Source organism: Carassius carassius, chromosome 12 (assembly GCF_963082965.1).
Source record: "Carassius carassius chromosome 12, fCarCar2.1, whole genome shotgun sequence".
NCBI lineage: Eukaryota > Metazoa > Chordata > Actinopteri > Cypriniformes > Cyprinidae > Carassius > Carassius carassius.
The window spans coordinates 7299701-7318441 of record NC_081766.1 but is presented as its reverse complement, the minus strand read 5'-3'; the positions used below and the strand labels follow the sequence as shown (position 1 = coordinate 7318441).

At 39.5% G+C, this 18741-nt stretch overlaps 3 protein-coding genes across 7 annotated transcripts in view; 2 read left to right on the top strand and 1 right to left on the bottom strand.

Annotated features, from left to right (window-relative positions):
• The window catches only part of LOC132154601 (unconventional myosin-X-like), a 47392-nt gene extending 45380 nt beyond the window's left edge, over positions 1–2012 (bottom strand). Inside the window, exon 1 of the mRNA XM_059563230.1 lies at positions 1562–2012. Coding sequence (XP_059419213.1) covers positions 1562–1582 — 21 coding nt within the window. The 5' untranslated portion in view covers positions 1583–2012. The remainder of the gene's footprint in view (positions 1–1561) is intronic.
• A 147-nt stretch (positions 2013–2159) lies between these two features.
• Positions 2160–10266, top strand: LOC132154595 (tripartite motif-containing protein 16-like). 5 transcript variants are annotated; one of them, XM_059563223.1, is made up of 7 exons: positions 2160–2557; positions 4802–5133; positions 5331–5426; positions 5639–5872; positions 6002–6161; positions 6283–6342; positions 9380–10265. In XM_059563223.1, the coding sequence occupies exons 1-7, from the start codon at positions 2293–2295 to the stop codon at positions 9931–9933; spliced, it is 1701 nt and encodes a 566-aa protein (XP_059419206.1). In that variant the 5' UTR covers positions 2160–2292; the 3' UTR covers positions 9934–10265. The 5 variants fall into 5 exon arrangements, with proteins under 5 accessions (XP_059419206.1, XP_059419203.1, XP_059419207.1 ...); XM_059563220.1 differs by lacking the exon at positions 4802–5133 and adding an exon at positions 2707–2942 and having other exon boundaries at positions 2161–2647; positions 9380–10140; XM_059563224.1 differs by lacking the exon at positions 4802–5133 and adding an exon at positions 2770–2942 and having other exon boundaries at positions 2162–2713; positions 9380–10138.
• A 1696-nt stretch (positions 10267–11962) lies between these two features.
• Positions 11963–17327, top strand: LOC132154598 (tripartite motif-containing protein 16-like). The gene is made up of 6 exons (XM_059563226.1): positions 11963–12633; positions 12831–12926; positions 13137–13370; positions 13501–13654; positions 13799–13858; positions 16535–17327. The coding sequence occupies exons 1-6, from the start codon at positions 12052–12054 to the stop codon at positions 17086–17088; spliced, it is 1680 nt and encodes a 559-aa protein (XP_059419209.1). The 5' UTR covers positions 11963–12051; the 3' UTR covers positions 17089–17327.
• The last annotated feature ends 1414 nt before the right edge of the window (positions 17328–18741 follow it).

Here is an 18741-nt window from a genome sequence, read left to right as displayed (position 1 = left end):
TCGAAACAGCGCCACATAGTGGTCAAAAGTTATAACTCAAGTTACATAAAGGCTAATAACTTTTGAATACATCTGGCTATTGAAATGCCGCTGGTCTTAATAGATTCCTTGGGTCAAGCCGAGAACATAGATATGAAGTTTTCCTTATTTGGCTGAACTTCCTGTCCGCCATCTTGATTTTCAGTCCAAAACATACTTTTTTGAACTCCTCCTAGATCGTTTGTCCTATTTTCACAAAAATCGAATCATATCATCTTCAGACTGAGACAACTGAAAAAAAATGGATTTCGTGTCTATATACGAAACGGTTCTCATTTAGCGCATCAACAAATATGCTGGAAGGATGCCAAAATGCATTTGAGGCTGTATCTCAGCAAAGCTTTGACATTTTTGCACCAAACATTGTATGTGTCATTGTCACCTCACACTGACCATGCCACATCAGTTTTGTAACAACACCACCTATTGGTCAAGAGTAATAAACCAATCATTAACCATTAATAATTACACTTCTAAAAATGGTAATAACGTTTAATTGCATCAGGCTATTGCAATGAAACTGGTCTCAAAATATTCCCTGGCTTATGCTGACAACATAGATACCAAATATGCCAGAGTAAACTGAACTTCCTGTCCGCCATTTTGATTTATGTTGTTAACCTACTTTTTCGAACTCATCAGCCGTTGATCCGATTTTCACCAAAATTGAATCAGATAATCTTCAAATTGTGCTGACAAAATGTTATGGATTTTGAAACGATGCACAAATCCGTTTTCGAATACCACCGCAACAAATTTGAGGCATGATGCAAAAATGACACTTCAGCCTGTATCTCTGCAATGCTTTGGCATATTGACCTCAAATTTGGTGTGTGCCATTGTCATCTCTCACAGAACACGCAAAAATGATTTGATAACAGCTCCACCTGTTGGTAAAAAGTGATAAGCCATTTAATCATATTACTAGTGGTTATATTTATGATTTTCCAGTCATTTTAATTACAATTATCTTAATATTGCTGTAATTGGTCATTTTTGCATTTGGTGTGTTGCTCCATGCCGTGCTTATCTCCTAAATTTACCAGTGGAGTGCTTGGCCCCGTAATTGCTGCTTGCAGCTATATTTTTATATAAAATTGCTCTACAGTCTATATAGTTATTAATGCAATTTCGTCATTAATGAAAAACCAATTATTATTTCAACGAGTGTGTACAGTGTACACTAATAATAGCTACAGGATGCAGAGGAGGAAACGAGACGAAAGGTAAGGAAATGTCTTTGAGCTTCGCTGGGAACGACCCAAACCGTTCAAGCGGGCCAATGGGAGAGATGCAAGGTCGCGAGCGCGTGCAGACAGTGCACACACACACAGTCCTGAACATTAAATAAATTACATCAACTTAAGCAACTTCAGCGCATAAATATACAAATACTGAGAAATATGAAAGAATATAGAAATATACAGCCAGTTTGGTATTGTGTCTATCATATATTTGTTCTCTAGAACCGAAACAACAGAACCTCCTTGTTATATGAAAAGTATTTTCATATACAACTTACCTCGCTGAAAAAGTTATCCATTGTCCTTATAATTATGAATCTCCGAGGTCTTCATAGAACCCAACCATCCGAACCATTAGTGTAACACAACAGAGTGAAAAGTGTCATGCAGCCTAAAAGCTGACCACTGAAGCCAGTTTGTTTCTCTCTCGCGCAGAGACACGTCTTTTGTTTCAGACCATATAGATGTTGGAAACTATGTCCCCCTGCCAGTCACGAAAGGAGGAAAAAGTTGAATACTTCCAAAGCGCAGTGACACTGGGGCTCGTAAAGCCGCAGCGTAACGGGATATAAAGACGGGGCGCGAAGTCACTTTGTATGTCGGTGTGACACGCGCCTTGGTAAATAGCGAGGGCTTCGTCCCCTGTCAAGTTTGCAGTGACTCCAAGAGCTTGTCGGCTCGCTGTATGTTGACTCCGCCCCCCGCGCGGATAGAACGGCAAAAACTACTGGAACTTCTGGAGATTCTGGCCTCGCTCGCGCGCTCCTCCTGCTGTTCCCGTGGCGAAGGCGCGCGGCATACCCTACAGATGATTTCTGCGTGCAAAAATAAATGTTGTTGTGAGTTTCTGTACAAGACCGCCCTCTAGTGGTCGTATTCATTATTTAACTGGCACTTTTGCATGCGTTTCAGACAATGAACCAGGAAATGTTTCAGTTCAGAGAAATCGATACTAATCTGCTGTCGAACTGTTGTGAATGTCTCTCCAGCTGTGTCTTTGTTCAGTAAAATGGCAGAATCCAGTGTTTCTTTGGCTCAGGATCAGTTCAGCTGTTCAATCTGTCTGGATCTACTGAAGGATCCAGTGGCCATTCCTTGTGGACACAGTTACTGTATGAGCTGTATTACAGACTGCTGGGATCAGGATGATCAGAAGGGAGTCTACAGCTGCCCTCAGTGCAGACAGACCTTCACTTCTAGACCTGTTTTAGGTAAAAACACCATGCTGGCTGAAGTAGTGGAAAAACTCAAGATGACAAAACTCCAAGCTGCTCGTCCTGCTCAGTGTTACTCTGGATCTGGAGATGTGGAGTGTGACATCTGTACTGGGGACAAAAACAAAGCCATCAAGTCCTGTCTGGTGTGTCTGGAATCTTACTGCCAAACCCATTTTGAACGTCATGAAGAATTTCACTCTGGAAAGCGACAGAATCTTACTGCCAAACCCATTTTGAACATCATGAAGAATTTCACTCTGGAAAGCGACACAAATTGACTGATGCCACTGGACAACTGCAGGAGATGATCTGTCCTCTACATGATAAACTGCTGGAGATTTTCTGTCGTACTGATCAGCAGTGTATATGTTATCTCTGTATGTTGGATAAACACAAAAACCATGAAACTGTATCAGCTGCAGCAGAGAGGACTGAGAAACAGGTACGTACTCAGAATGTAGGCTACATAATGACTTCATAATCTCTACATAGTAAAAAGATTATTTTTTAAAATAGTTCTCACTACGATCTCATGAGGCTTTAATTGTTTGTTGCATGCAGTAACATCTATCAGATTTATGGTTATTTGCTTTTCCTGCAGAGACAATTGGGTGAAATGCAGAGAAAATATCAGGAGATAATCCAGAAAAGACAGAAGGAGCTTGAGGAGCTGAAAGAGGCTGTAGAGTCTCACAAAGTGAGTTTTGAGCAGAAGAACAGCTGCTGGCTGCTGAAGAGCTGTTTCAGACTCAGTAAGGACTCTCCTCCAGTCAGTCAGTGAGGAGCCAGTGCTGGAGCTCTTTCAGTCCCACTGAAGTCCACTGTGGGGAACAGACTGTGTGAGGTAGCAGGAAGAGCTGAGTGAATGGACTGATTCTGATGCTTCTCTCTCTGTGTGTCCTGACAGCGCTCTGCACAGACAGCAGTGGAGGACAGTGAGAGGATCTTTACTGAGCTGATCCGCTCCATTGAGAGAAGCCGCTCTGAGGTGACACAGCTGATCAGAGATCAGGAAAAGGCTGAAGTGAGCCGAGCTGAAGGACAACTGGAGCAACTGGAGCAGGAGATTGAAGATCTGAGGAGGAGAGACTGAGGAGGATTAGCATAGCTGCTGTTCCAACAAAGTAAAATTAATTAGTTTAACCCAAGCCAAAGAATAAGAATGCACATTTGATCAGATACAACTATACTCAAAATTTAAGATACATTATTCGAATGCTTGGCGAAAGAGATGCGTTTGTAATCTAGATTTAAACAGAGAGAGTGTGTCTGAACCCCGAACATTATCAGGAAGGCTATTCCAGAGTTTGGGAGCTAAATGTGAAAAAGCTCTACCTCCTTTAATGGACTTTGCTATCCTAGGAACTACCAAAGTCCAGCGTTTTGTGACCTTAGGGAGGGTGATGGATTTTAACGTGCAAGGCTAGTTAGGTACGCAGGAGCTAAACCATTTAGGGCCTTATAGGTAAGTAATAATAATTTGTAACTGATACGGAACTTAATAGGCAGTGCAGAGACTGTAAAATTGGGGTAATATGATCATATTTTCTTGACCTGGTAAGGACTCTAGCCGCTGCATTTTGGACTACCTGTAGCTTGTTTATTGAAGAAGCAGGACAACCACCTAGAAGTGCATTACAATAGTCCATTATGTGTATTCTTTTTAAGTGCATTCCATTCAACTGTAAGTGCCAAGAATAGTGAACAGAGTATTTCTCCATCCAAGAGAGATTCCTATCTGAAGGAAGAGTACTTTTTAAGTTTTAGGGGCACTGAAAATTTCACCAGGAACAAGAAACTGTACCATTAATTATATAGATGAACTTTGAATGGTGTTTATGAAAAGGTGAGGGAGCAAAGGTCGCTCATAAATTTCTTCATGTGTGAACTTTAGTCTAGCCACTCCTACCTTTAGTGTGATTTATTACCATTTTTTTCTCTTCTTGCTCAGTCTTGAAGTGAAATTCAGTGTGCTTGTGTTGTTTTTCTTAGTTTTTGAATAATTCTATTTCTATGTTCTAGGCCGTTGAGTTGCTGTATATACTGTGTTTAGTAAAATGGCAGAATCTAGTGTTTCTTTGGCTCAGGATGAGTTCAGCTGTTCAATCTGTCTGGATCTACTAAAAGATGCAGTGGCCCTTACCTGTGGACACAGTTACTGTATGAGCTGTATTACAGACTGCTGGGATCAGAAAGGAGTCTACAGCTGCCCTCAGTGCAGACAGATCTTCACTCCTAGACCTGTTTTAGATGGACACATGGCTGAAGTGGTTGAGAAACTCAAGATGACAAAACTCCAAGCTGCTCGTCCTGCTCAATGTTACTCTGGATCTGGAGATGTGGAGTGTGACGTCTGTACTGGGAGAAGATATAAAGCCATCAAGTCCTGTCTGGTGTGTCTGGAATCTTACTGTCGAAATCATTTAAAACGTCATGAAGAATTTCACTCTGGAAAGCGACACAAAATGACTGATGCCACTGGACAACTGCAGGAGATGATCTGTCCTCTACATGATAAACTGCTGGAGATTTTCTGTCGTACTGATCAGCAGTGTATATGTTATATGTGTATGGTAGATGAACACAAAGACCACGACACTTTATCAGCTACAGCAGAGAGAACTGAGAAACAGGTACGAACTCAGTTATGCTGAATGATAAATGTTTCTTCATAATCACATAACAGGCACACAATTGAAGATAATTGTAAAACAGTTCTTTCTAGGGACAGATAATGTAGTTTCTATGCTTATTTGGTCTATTTGAAACTGTTCTTTGCTACATTCTCAACAAGGATTAATGAATTGTATGTTGACTATATATTCTACAGAGACAACTGGAGGAGACACAGAGAACAAACCAGCAGCGAATCCAGGAGAGACAGAAGGAACTTGAGAAGCTGAAAAAGGCTGTAGAGTCTCACAAGGTGAGTTTTGAGCAGAAGAACAGCTGCTGGCTGCTGAAGAGCTGTTTCAGACTCAGTTAGGACTCTCTTCCAGGCAGTCAGTGAGGAGCCAGTGCTGGAGCTCTTTCCCAGTCCCACTGAAGTCCACTGTGGGGAACAGACTGTGTGAGGTAGCAGGAAGAGCTGAGTGAATGGACTGATTCTGATGCTTCTCTCTCTGTGTGTCCTGACAGCGCTCTGCACAGACAGCAGTGGAGGACAGTGAGAGGATCTTTACTGAACTGATCCGCTCCATTGAGAGAAGCCGCTCTGAGGTGACACAGCTGATCAGAGATCAGGAAAAGGCTGAAGTGAGTCGAGCTGAAGGACAACTGGAGCAACTGGAGCAGGAGATTGAAGATCTGAGGAGGAGAGACGCTGAGCTGGAGCAGCTTTCACACACAGACAATCACATCCGTTTCCTCCAGGTAACAGAGATCTGACAGACAGGAGAGCGATCTTCAGGACGGAAAGAGCATTTTGTACAGAAATTGTGTTTCTATCAAAATTTTCTGTCTTAATCTGTTTTTTTCTCTTGTGTCTTTGTGTTCATGTAGAGTTTCCAGTCTGTCTCTGTTCCTCCTGCATCTATAAACTCACCCAGCATCAGTGTCAGTTCTATTCCATCTTTTGGTGATGTTGAAAAATCTGTGTCTCATCTGAGAGAGAAACTGGAGCATTTCTTCAGAGAGGAGATAGAAATGTTATCTAGTAGAGGTGAGCTTTACATTTCCTGACACAAAATGATATCATGTAGAAAGAATGCATATGCAAACAAATTTTTTTATATAATTACATTCATTTTTATTTTACTACAAGTGTATGTTGGTTTTCATAGTGACAAACATCAACATCATACCCACCTCTGAACCCGAGACCTGTGAGGAATTCCTCAAATGTAAGTCTGTATAATCATTCATGTACATAATGAGGCAGACTTTAATTTAGTTGGCTTAAGAAAGCCAACATACTAATTTCCTATTTAAACATTCTTCTTCTTCTTCTGAGCTAAATCTCCTAGAGGTTTCAAGCTAAAACCTCCAAACTTGGTGCTATTACAAACATTTTCCTATATGCAGTGTAAAAGGCAAAACGAAACAGCACTAATGATTGGGGTAGAGATGGGGTAGCGTGAGAAAAAATCTCAGCATGCGAAGTGACGTGCACATTGTGCGCACAACCTATGGAGAAGCAGTGCATTTGCAAATTAAAACTACTGCATTGAAAAAATATTTAGGAACACTAGTGCAAATGACCAAATCAGTATATTTGTGTTTGTACTGAGGGGAGCTTCCAAGGTTTCTATCGTACTTACAATGTGTTTTTTGCAGCAGTGAGTAATGTATCACAGACACGTTGATCCCTTGAACAAAATATTAAATTAGTACAACAGTTCATTAAACAAGAAGTTAAGAATAAGTGACTAGCATTGTCTAAACACTATTGCCTGATTTTGCTATCTATCTATGTCTGTCTATCCATCTTATATTGCCTTCAAAACATTAAAACTTTAAACTGTAGAACTACCTAAAGCTATTACAATGTTTTCAAACCTTCTGGCCTGGCTTTTTCAAGCCAACTGTAAAGTTGGACATCAAGCTTTATTCATTTACATTTACATTTATTCATTTATCCAAAGTGACTTACAAAAGAGGACAGTGGAAGCAATCAAAAACAACAAAAAGAGCAATGATATATAAGTGCTATAACAAGTCTCAGTTAGGTTAACACAGTACACCTAGCATGGGCTTTTAAATAATATAATACATAAAAGGAAAACAGAAAGAATATAAAAAAAGAATAGACCAAGCTAGTGTTATAGGTCTTTACACACACACACACACACACACACACACACACACATATATATATATATATACACACACACACACACACACACACACACAAACACAATTGCATAATAAATGAAAAGAAAATAGAATACAAAAAGATTAGAAAGGCAGTTAGATTTTTTTTTTTTTAAATAGAATTAGAATAGTGAGTGTTAAAGTTAGAGGCTCAAATAAAGATGGAATAAATGGGTTTTAAGCCGATTCTTGAAGATGGCTAAGGACTCAGTTGCTGGGATTGAGTTGGGGAGGTCATTCCACCAGGAGGGAACATTTAATTTAAAAGTCCGTAAAAGTGACTTTGTGCTTCTTTGGGATGGCACAATCAAGCCACGTTCACTTGTAGAACGCAAGGTTCTAGAAGGCTCATAAGTCTGAAGTAACAAATTTAGGTAAATGGGTGCAGAGCCAGTGGTAGTTTTGTAGGCAAACATCAATGCCTTGAATTTTATGCGAGCAGCTATTGGTAGCCAGAGCAAATTGACAAAAAGAGGTGTGATGTGTATTCTTTTCGGCTCATTAAAAATTAATTTTGCTGCCGCGTTCTGGATCAATTGTAAAGGTTTGATAGAACTGGCTGGAAGATTTGCCAAGAGAGCATTGCAATAGTCCAGCCTGGACAGAATAAGAGCTTGAACAAGGAGTTGTGCAGCATGTTCCGAAAGAAAGGGCTTGTCATCAGCATAGCAGTGGTATGAAAAGCCATGTTTCTGAATGACAGAACCTAATGATGCCATGTAGACAGAGAAGAGAAGTGGTCCAAGAACTGAGCCCTGAGGCACCCCAGTAGTTAGATGTTGCGACTTGGACACCTCATCTCTCCAAGATACTTTGAAGGACCTATCTGATAGGTAAGACTCAAACCATTGAAGTGTGGACAGATCAAGCAGGATAAGTACTGAAGATTTGGATTCCGCTCTTGCCAGTCTTAGAGCTTTAACAACTGAGAGCAAGGCAGTCCCAGCTGAATGTCCACTTCTGAATCCAGATTGGTTGCTGTCAAGGAGGTTGTTGTGTGTGAGAAATGTAGATACTTGGTTGAACACAGCTCATTCAAGTGTTTTTGCAATGAAATGAAGAAGGGAAACTGGTCTGTAGTTCTCTAAAAGAGATGGGTTGAGGGTGGGTTTCTTAGTGGAGTTATACGAGCCTGTCTAAATGATGAGGGGAAAAACACCAGTGTGGAGGGATGTGTCGATGATGTGAGTGAGTGCAGGTACAACTGCAGGAGAAATGGCTTGAAGGAGATGAGATGGAATAGGATCAAACGGGCAAGTAGTAGGGTGATTAGAAAGGATGAGTTTTGAGACTTCTGCCTCAGAGAGTGAAGAGAAAGATGTAAATGAGTGTATGTTTGTTGGTGATATGAGCTTGACTGATTGTGGTGTGGAAAATTGTGCACTGATGTGTTTAATTTTATTAATGAAAAACGTGGCAAAGTCGTCAGCTATTAGAGATGAAGCAAGAGTGGGAGGAGGAGGACAAAGAAGTGAGGAAAATGTTTTAAAAAGCATGCTAGAGTTAGACGAATTGTTAATTTTGTTATGGTAGTATTCATCTAGTTCTTATTATATTTCATTCATCAGACTGAACTGTGCTGAACTCCACACAACACTCTTGGTTCACATGAGATATATACTGTATTGAAACTGTTAATATTAAAAGAAAAAAAAAACCTGTCAATTTAGTACAATTTACTAACCCAAATCAGGAATGATCTCATGATAACCGATTCAACTTACTCGGTAAGTTGAATTTCCTGATCTGGTCACTTCTGTTAATCACTCACTGTTAGGTTCTGTTTTGGCATGTTTGACATGTTACTTAAAACTAACCTTGTGATAGAGCTGCTAAAAAGAAAAGGAACATAAATAGAAATGTGAACTGACATTTCAATTAAAAAAATTAACTATCTATAATTTCTGCTGGTCAACTCCAAACACTCAAAGGCTCACCAACGTGTAATGATGTTGATGAGGCAGAATTTGTGAACCTGAATGTAATAAACCTCTGCTGTTTTATTTTTTATGTTTGAAAGTCATGTATTATTTGATATATGCAGATAATGTGTTTTATCTTCATCAGATTCCCATCAGCTCACTTTGGATCCAAATACAGTGAATAAAAACCTGGTACTGTCTGAAGAGAACAGAGTGATTGAATACATTCGTGAAGAACAGCTGTATCCAGATCATCCAGACAGATTTGACAGTTTTCCTCAGGTGTTGTGTAGAGAGAGTGTGTGTGGACGCTGTTACTGGGAGGTTGAGTGGAGTGGTTGGGTGGGTATATCAGTGTCATATAAGAGAATCAGCAGGAAAGGACGGGGAAAGGAATGTGAGTTTGGTTGTAATGATCAGTCCTGGAGTTTGTACTGCTCTGACTCCAGCTGGTCGATCTGGCATAATAACCGTAGGACTGCACTCCCTGTAGTGTCCAGCTCCTCTAGAATAGGAGTGTATGTGGATCACACTGCAGGAACTCTGTCCTTCTACAGCGTCTCTGACACAATGACCCTCATTCACAGAGTCCAGACCACATTCACTCAGCCTCTCTATGCTGGGTTTTGGGCTAACAAATTTTTGAAAGGACTAATGTTTTCCTTTTCAAAAGCGAAAGTCTGTCATCTCAAAATATAGATGGTAAAAACCTTCTATAAATAATATAGTGAGAGACATTTGCAAGATATCATATCAATGTTTTGAATTTCAACATTTATTCTTATTTACTCCAAATATTATCAATACAGTATTAACTGATTTATTCACTGATTTTATTGATCACTTGCAATTATGCTTGTTATTTGTTATGTATGATATTGTCTTTGATATTGTCTTTTAAATGGAAATAACTGCATTTAAATAAACTGTGTAAAATCACATCCATGTGTGGCTGTCTACCCAGTGCATAAATGTAACTCACATTTAAAGGGCCTCTCATTTACAAATAAAAACATAAAAGGCTTCAAATACTTGATAATCCTGTGGGAAAAGAATAGGATGAGCATTACAATCAGCATAAGCAACATGTTTGCATTATACAGGTGCTGGTCATATAATTAGAATATCATGAAAAGTTGATTTATTTAACTAATTCCATTCAAAAAGTGAAACTTGTATATTATATTCTTTCATTACACACAAACTGATATATTACAAATGTTTATTTCTTTTCATTTTGATGATTATAACTGACAACCAAGGAAAATCCCAAATTCAGTATCTCCGAAAATAAGAATATTACTTAAGATCAATACAAAGAAAGGATTTTTAGAAATCTTGACCAACTGAAAAGTATGAACATAAAAAAATTTGAGCATGTACAGCACTCACTACTCAGTTTGGGCTCCGTTTGCCTGAATTACTGCAGCAATGTGGCGTGGCTGTGGCATTGCTCAGGTGTTATGAGAGCCCAGGTTGCTCTGATAGTGGCCTTCAGTTCTACTGCATTTTTTAGGTCTGGCATATCGCATCTTTCTTTTCACAATACCCCATAGATTTTCTGGCCAATCAAAAACAGGGATACCATGGTCCTTAAACCAAGTACTGGTAGCTTTGGCACTGTGTGCAGGTGCCAAGTCCTGTTGGAAAATGAAATCTGCATCTCCATAAAGTTGGTCATCAGCAGGAAGCATGAAGGGCTCTAAAACTTCCTGGTATACGGCTACATTGATCTTCGACCTCAGAAAACACAGTGGACCAACACCAGCAGATGACATGGCACCCCAAACCATCACTGATTGTGGAAACTTTACACTGGACCTCAATTGGATTGTGTGCCTCTCCTCTCTTCTTCCAGACTCTGGGACCCTGATTTCCAAAGGAAATGCAAAATGTACTTTCATTAGACAACATAACTTTGGAGCACTCAGCAGCCATCCAGTCCTTTTTGTCTGTAGCCCAGGCGAGACACTTCTGATGCTGTTTGTTGTTCAAAAGTGGTTTGAAACAAGGAATGTGACAGCTGAAACCCATGTCTTGCATAAGTCTGTGCGTAGTGGTTCTTGAGGCACTGACTCCAGCTGCAGTCCACTATTTGTGAATCTCCCCCACATTTTTGAATGTGTTTTGTTACACAATCTTCTCCAGGGAGTGATTATCCCTATTGCTTGTACACTTTTTTCTACCACACCTTTTCCTTCCCTTCGCCTCTCTATTAATGTGCTTGGACACAGAGCTCTTTTGCAATGAACTTTTGTGTCTTGCCCTCCTTGTGCAAGGTGTCAATGTTCGTCTTTCGGACAACTGTCAAGTCAGCAGTCTTCCCCATGATTGTGTAGCCTACAGAACTAGACTGAGAGACCATTTAAAGGCCTTTGCAGGTGTTTTGAGTTAATTAGCTGAGTCTCCATGTGTCTTCAATATTTAACCTTTTCAAAATATTCTAATTTTCTGAGATTCTGAATTTGGGATTTTCCTTAGTTGTCAGTTATAATCATCAAAATTAAAAGAAATAAACTTTTGAAATATATCAGTCTGTGTGTAATGTATGAATATAATATACAAGTTTCACTTTTTGAATGGAATTAGTTAAATAAATCAACTTTTCATGATATTCTAATTATATGACCAGCACCTGTATATTATAGAATTTTGTAGTGATTTTCTATATAAGACTGCCATCTAGTGGTCCTGTTTTATGACTGACACTTTTGCACACGTTTCGGAACCAGGAAATGTTTCAGTTCAGCGAAATCGAAACTAAACTGCTGTCGAACTGTTGTGAATGTCTCTCCAGCTGTGAGTGCGTGCAGTAAAATGGCAGAATCCAGTGTTTCTTTGGCTCAGGATGAGTTCAGCTGTTCAATCTGTCTGGATCTACTAAAAGATGCTGTGGCCCTTACCTGTGGACACAGTTACTGTATGAGCTGTATTACAGACTGCTGGGATCAGAAAGGAGTCTACAGCTGCCCTCAGTGCAGACAGACCTTCACTCCTAGACCAGTTTTAGGTAAAAACACCATGCTGGCTGAAGTGCTGGAGAAACTCAAGAAGACAAAACTCCAAGCTGCTCGTCCTGCTCAATGTTACTCTGGATCTGGAGATGTGGAGTGTGACATCTGTACTGGGGACAAAAACAAAGCCATCAAGTCCTGTCTGGTGTGTCTGGAATCTTACTGTCGAAATCATTTAAAACGTCATGAAGAATTTCACTCTGGAAAGCGACACAAATTGACTGATGCCACTGGACAACTGCAGGAGATGATCTGTCCTCTACATGATAAACTGCTGGAGATTTTCTGTCGTACTGATCAGCAGTGTATATGTTATATGTGTATGGTAGATGAACACAAAGACCACGACACTGTATCAGCTACAGCAGAGAGAACTGAGAAACAGGTACGAACTCAGTTACGCTGAATAATAAATGTCTCTTCATAATCAAATAATAGGCCCAAAATTGAAGATCATTTTAAAACAGTTATTACTAGTTACAGAAGACGTAGTTTCTCCGCTTATTTGCTCTTTTTTTTTTTTTACTATTCTTTGTGACATTCTCTACAAGGACTAATGAATTGTGTTTTGACTATATACAGAGACAACTGGAGGAGACAAAGAGAACAAACCAGCAGAGAATCCAGGAAAGACAAAAGGAGCTTGAGGAGCTGAAAAAGGCTGTAGAGTCTCACAAGGTGAGTTTTGAGCAGAAGAACAGCTGCTGGCTGCTGAAGAGCTGTTTCAGACTCAGTAAGGACTCTCCTCCAGTCAGTCAGTGAGGAGCCAGTGCTGGAGCTCTTTCAGTCCCACTGAAGTCCACTGTGGGGAACAGACTGTGTGAGGTAGCAGGAAGAGCTGAGTGAATGGACTGATTCTGATGCTTCTCTCTCTGTGTGTCCTGACAGCGCTCTGCACAGACAGCAGTGGAGGACAGTGAGAGGATCTTTACTGAGCTGATCCGCTCCATTGAGAGAAGCCGCTCTGAGGTGACACAGCTGATCAGAGATCAGGAAAAGGCTGAAGTGAGTCGAGCTGAAGGACAACTGGAGCAACTGGAGAAGGAGATTGAAGATCTGAGGAGGAGAGATGCAGAGCTGGAGCAGCTTTCACACACAGACAATCACATCCGTTTCCTCCAGGTAACAGAGATCTGACAAACAGGAGCATGGTCTTCAGGACAGAAAGAGCATGTTTTACAGAGATTGTGTTTCTATCAAATGTTTCTGTGTCTTTATCTGGTGTTTCTATTGTGTCTTTTTGTCCGTGTAGAGTTTCAAGTCTCTCTCTGTTCCTCCTGCATCTACAAACTCACCCAGCATCAGTTCTCGTCTCTCTTTTAGTGATGTTGAAAAATTTGTCTCTCATCTGAGAGAGAAACTGGAGCATTTCTTCAGAGAGGAGATAGAAATGTTATCTGGTAGAGGTGAGCTTTAAATTCCCTGACATAATATAATATCATGTAAAAAGAATGTATACTTAAATAAAAACTTTTTTTTTTTTCGTTTTATAATTACATTAATTTTTATTTTACTATATTTACTATAAAGTGTCTGTTGGTTTTTTATAGTGAGAAACATCAACATCATTCACACCTCTGAACCCGAGACCCGTGAGGAATTCCTCAAATGTAAGTCTCTATAATCATACATGCATATAAAGAGGCAGACTGATCTCATATTTAAACTTATTATTCTTCTTCTTTTGAGCCAAATTTCGACACCTATCTCCTAGAGGTTTCAGGTTAGAACCACCAAACTCAACCCAGGCCTTCAGACTGGTCTGACTCTGTGTGCTAGATCTTTTCTAACTGATCCGACTTAAGATTTTCGTAAACCAGACTATTAAAACCACCTAAAATCCCATAGACTAAAAGTGAGGGGGTGAAAACTTATACAAAAAGATTTATGGTGTATTTAAGCTGTCTATTGCTATAGCGAAGCTTAACAACTCCCTACTGAAAAAAAAACAGCTAAAACCATCCTAAGCTGATTGGCTGGTTTCCCAAGCTGGTTTTGGTCACTTTTTAGCAGATCAGGCTGGTCTTAGCTGTTTTTAGTTCTTTTTATACTGAATTAACTGGTAACATGCTAGTAACTTGCTTATCATGCTAGTAAAATGCTAATAATGCTAGAATCATGATAGTTACTTGCTAACCATACTAGTAACATGCTAGTAACTTGCTAGTGTAACAGAGGCCAGTGGGTAGGTGCTGTGTAGAGGTCTGCAAGCCCGTCTGGTCCCAACGGGGCCCGACACGCTGAGTCCATTCGAGCCGGGCTTGGGCCATTTATTGTTTTTTTTACAGATCGGGCTCAGGCTCATTTAGCTTCTCTCCTTTTATTGTGCCCATATACGCACAGAGCACACATAGGCTACTCTATGAAATACAGTTATAATGATTATAGGCTATTATAAATATTATACATCGCCTACGCAATACGCAATGCATATACACATGCATTAGCAAACAGGTGACAGTTGACTAATTGAAAGCTTTCTATAGATATATTTATCATGTCTGTGAGGCAAGTATCCGCCGAGTTTCATTTCATTTTTGTGAAGCGCTCCTATTCAAGACCAGGCGGCAAAATGCGCATCATGTTTGTTTTCTTTATTTTATAAAAGCACAACGTTTTGTTGATATTGTGAGTGAACCAAAATAAAAGAAGACACTTTATAGTTATGAATAATGAATTACTTTTACCTTATGAAAACAAATTACGTCGTATCCACGGAAAACATCCAAGTGATCACGCTGGCACCTCCATGTCCTGCAAAGCTTGCATAGCTTCCACTCTCCGCACAAACTATTGGATATAGTGCACATTTAACTAGGTTTAACATTTAAACATTGTTATATGCTTGAACTGTTTTAGTATATCTATAGATTTTATTTTAGGCAAGTCGTGATGATTTGAGAAGGATAAACTGATCAAACATATATGATCAGATTACTGTCTGCTGCTGGGCGCTTGGTCATTACTTTTAAAAAACTAAAACTTATTGTATATTTAATGATCAAAAATGCTCCAAATATTTTTTTCAATTAACTTAATAAAAAAAGAAACAAAATAGAATCACTTTGCCATTAAATACAAAACTGAACTATTTTTAATAGCTGAAACAGTAGTTTTGGGAGAAGGGGCGGGCTTGGGTTAGGCTCGGGCAGGTAATTCTGATAAGCTGTCAGACACGGGCCGGGCTCGGGCCTAAGCATCTCGGGCCAGGGCCGGGCTCGGGCCTAAATTTGAGGAGAATGGTGCTATTACAAAAATGTTCCTATATGCAGTGTCAAAGGCAAACAGAAACAGCACTAATGATTGGGGTGGAGATGGGGTAGCATGAGAAAAAATATCAGCATGCGAGCTGATGCGCACATTGAACCTATGGAGAAGCAGTGCATTTGCAACTGAAAACTACTGTGTGCGACTTTGAAAAAATATTTAGGAACACCAGTGCAAATGACCAAGTCAGCATACTGTATGTTTGCAGTGAGGGGAGCTTCAAAGGTTTCTATCGTACTTACAATGTGTTTTTGGAGCGGTGAGTAATGTATTACAGACATGTTGATTTCTTGAACACAGTATTAAATGAATCAGAATCCACTCACTGCTCAAAATGCCATTTTGTTCAGTGCAGAGTTATGCAAGCACACAAATCCTCTCTTTATAACAAAAGTATAGACAGGGTGTGAGATTCACCGTGCAGTGTAGAGAGCGGCGTTGATTATAATGGAACTTTGTAAGATCACAAAGAACAAAGGAGAGTGACAGCTTTTAATGATTAGGCTAAGGGAGTTTGCAAATGATATTGATTTAATACAACAGTTCATTAAACAAGAAGTTAATAATAAGTGACTTGCATTGTCTGAACATTATTGCCTGATTTTGCTATCTTTCTATGTCTGTCTATCTATCTTTTATTGCCTTCAAAACATTAAAACGTTTTATGTTTAAAATAAAGTTGGACATCAAACTTTATTCATCTAGTTCTTATTAAATTTCATCAATCAGACTGAACTGTGCTGAACTCCACACAACACTCTTGGTTTACATGAGATATACTGTATTTAAACTGTTAATATTCAAAGAATATTAATGAACTGACATTTAAATTAAAAAAATGAACTATCTATAATTTCTGCTGGTCAACTCCAAACACTCAAAGGCTCACCAACGTGTAATGATGTTGATGAGGCAGAATTTGTGAACCTGAATGTAATAAACCTCTGCTGTTTTATTTGTTATGTTTGAAAGTCATGTATTATTTGATATATGCAGATAATGTGTTTTATCTTCATCAGATTCCCATCAGCTCACTTTGGATCCAAATACAGTGAATAAAAACCTGGTACTGTCTGAAGAGAACAGAGTGATTGAATACACTCGTGAAGAACAGCTGTATCCAGATCATCCAGACAGATTTGATGGTTTTCCTCAGGTGTTGTGTAGAGAGAGTGTGTGTGGACGCTGTTACTGGGAGGTTGAGTGGAGTGGTTGGGTGGGTATATCAGTGTCATATAAGAGAGTCAGCAGGAAAGGATGGGGAAAGGAGTGTGAGTTTGGTTGTAATGATCAGTCCTGGAGTTTGTACTGCTCTGACTCCAGCTGGTCGATCTGGCATAATAACAGTAGGACTGCACTCCCTGTAGTGTCCAGCTCCTCTAGTATAGGAGTGTATGTGGATCACACTGCAGGAACTCTGTCCTTCTACAGCGTCTCTGACACAATGACCCTCATTCACAGAGTCCAGACCACATTCACTCAGCCTCTCTATGCTGGGTTTTGGGCTAACAAATATTTGAAAGGACTAATGTTTTCCTTTTCAAAAGCAAAAGTCTGTGATCTCAAAATATAGATGGTACAAACTTTCTACAAATAATATAGTAAGAAATATTTGCAAGATATCATAGCCATGTTTTGAATTTCAACATTTATTCTTATTTACTCCAAATATTATCAGCACAATATTAACTGATTTATTCACTGATTTTATTGATCACTTGCAATTATTCTTGTTATTTGGTATGTATGAAATTGTGTTTTAAATTGAAATAACTGCATTTAAATAAACTGTGTAAAATTTGTGGCTGTCTACCCAGTGCATAAATGTAACTCACATTTAAAGGGCCTCTCATTCACAAATAAAAGCATAAAAGGCTTCAAATACTTGATAATCCTGTGGGAAAAGAAGAGGATGAGCGTTACAATCAACATAAACAACATATTTGTATTTTAATATATATTATTGAATTTAAATCAATATCATTATATGGAGTCAAAATAATGCTGTATATATACGCAAACAAATAAAGTATTGCAAAAGAAAATAAAGTTTTGCAAACGAAAATCAAAGTATTGAGGAAAATAAATGTGCTTTTTGCAAACAAAAATAAATTATTGCAAAAGAAAATAAAGTATTGGGAGAAAAAAAATGAAGTTTTGCAAACAAAAATAAATAATTGCAAAACATAAATGAGACCGCACGAAAGCAATGATTTTGCAATACATATTTTCCATGGTCATATCTATCAATTTATTTGCAATGCTACTTTTATTTTGCGTGTCAGTCTAGTTTGAGCTTGCAATAACGTTTTCCCCATAGACAGTAAAACATATGGACACAGCGACCCCACTGGATTCAACGGAGACAAGTGAAGTCAGTTAGAAGCACGCACTTCCTGGGGGTCGGGCGTACTGCGCAGACTCAAACTGAGCTTGATGACGTAGATGTCACGTGAGCAACCTGTCTGACAATTGTAAGTCTTCTAATCGCTGTGCCAAGAGAAATCTGAATCACCCACTGAATCTTGCAGAGAAGGCGAATGTGAACAGGAGCAGATTTTGGTTAGTATTTTGATAACTTATCTCCCTTGACTTTATGCCTCCACGTCCCCCCCAAAGCCTCATAGACAGTAAAAGATTGTCTGCGAGCTTCTCCTCCTGTCCATACGGTAATTTCTCTACTGTACGACAGAGAGTCGCAGGTTATGATGCAATCGTTAGCCTATTTTTTACAAAAACTGCTTCTACGGGACCATAACGTAAGATACAAGGTAATGGAGCCTTTTATACAATTTCGTGGTTCTTTAAAAATAATTAATGGACAAATGGAGTCTTTAAACGCCTAAGATGTAAAGTTATTCGCTGTCAAAGTAACGCAAAAATGAATGGGAGTCGATGGAATGTTAACAGCAGGTGGGGTTCCGCTAGCCAATGGTGGCGTCCAGGGCTGCTTCAATAAAATATGAAACCCTGCCCCCCTGGTTTTCCCTTTGCGCTTCGCTTTTCTGCGCGTCTCGATTTGTGGCACTGTTTTTACGTGGGGGCGGAGCCAAGGGACGGGGGCGTTTACAACATGCCTCCCTGGAAGTGACGTCATCGGCCCGAGACAGCTCACTGATCCAGGTACTGCTGCATCCGAAAACTTAGGCAGGTGACTTGCTGTCTAATCAGGCAATGACTTTGCAGGCAGCGTTTTTGCACGAAGGGACCTCATGAAACTGATTTC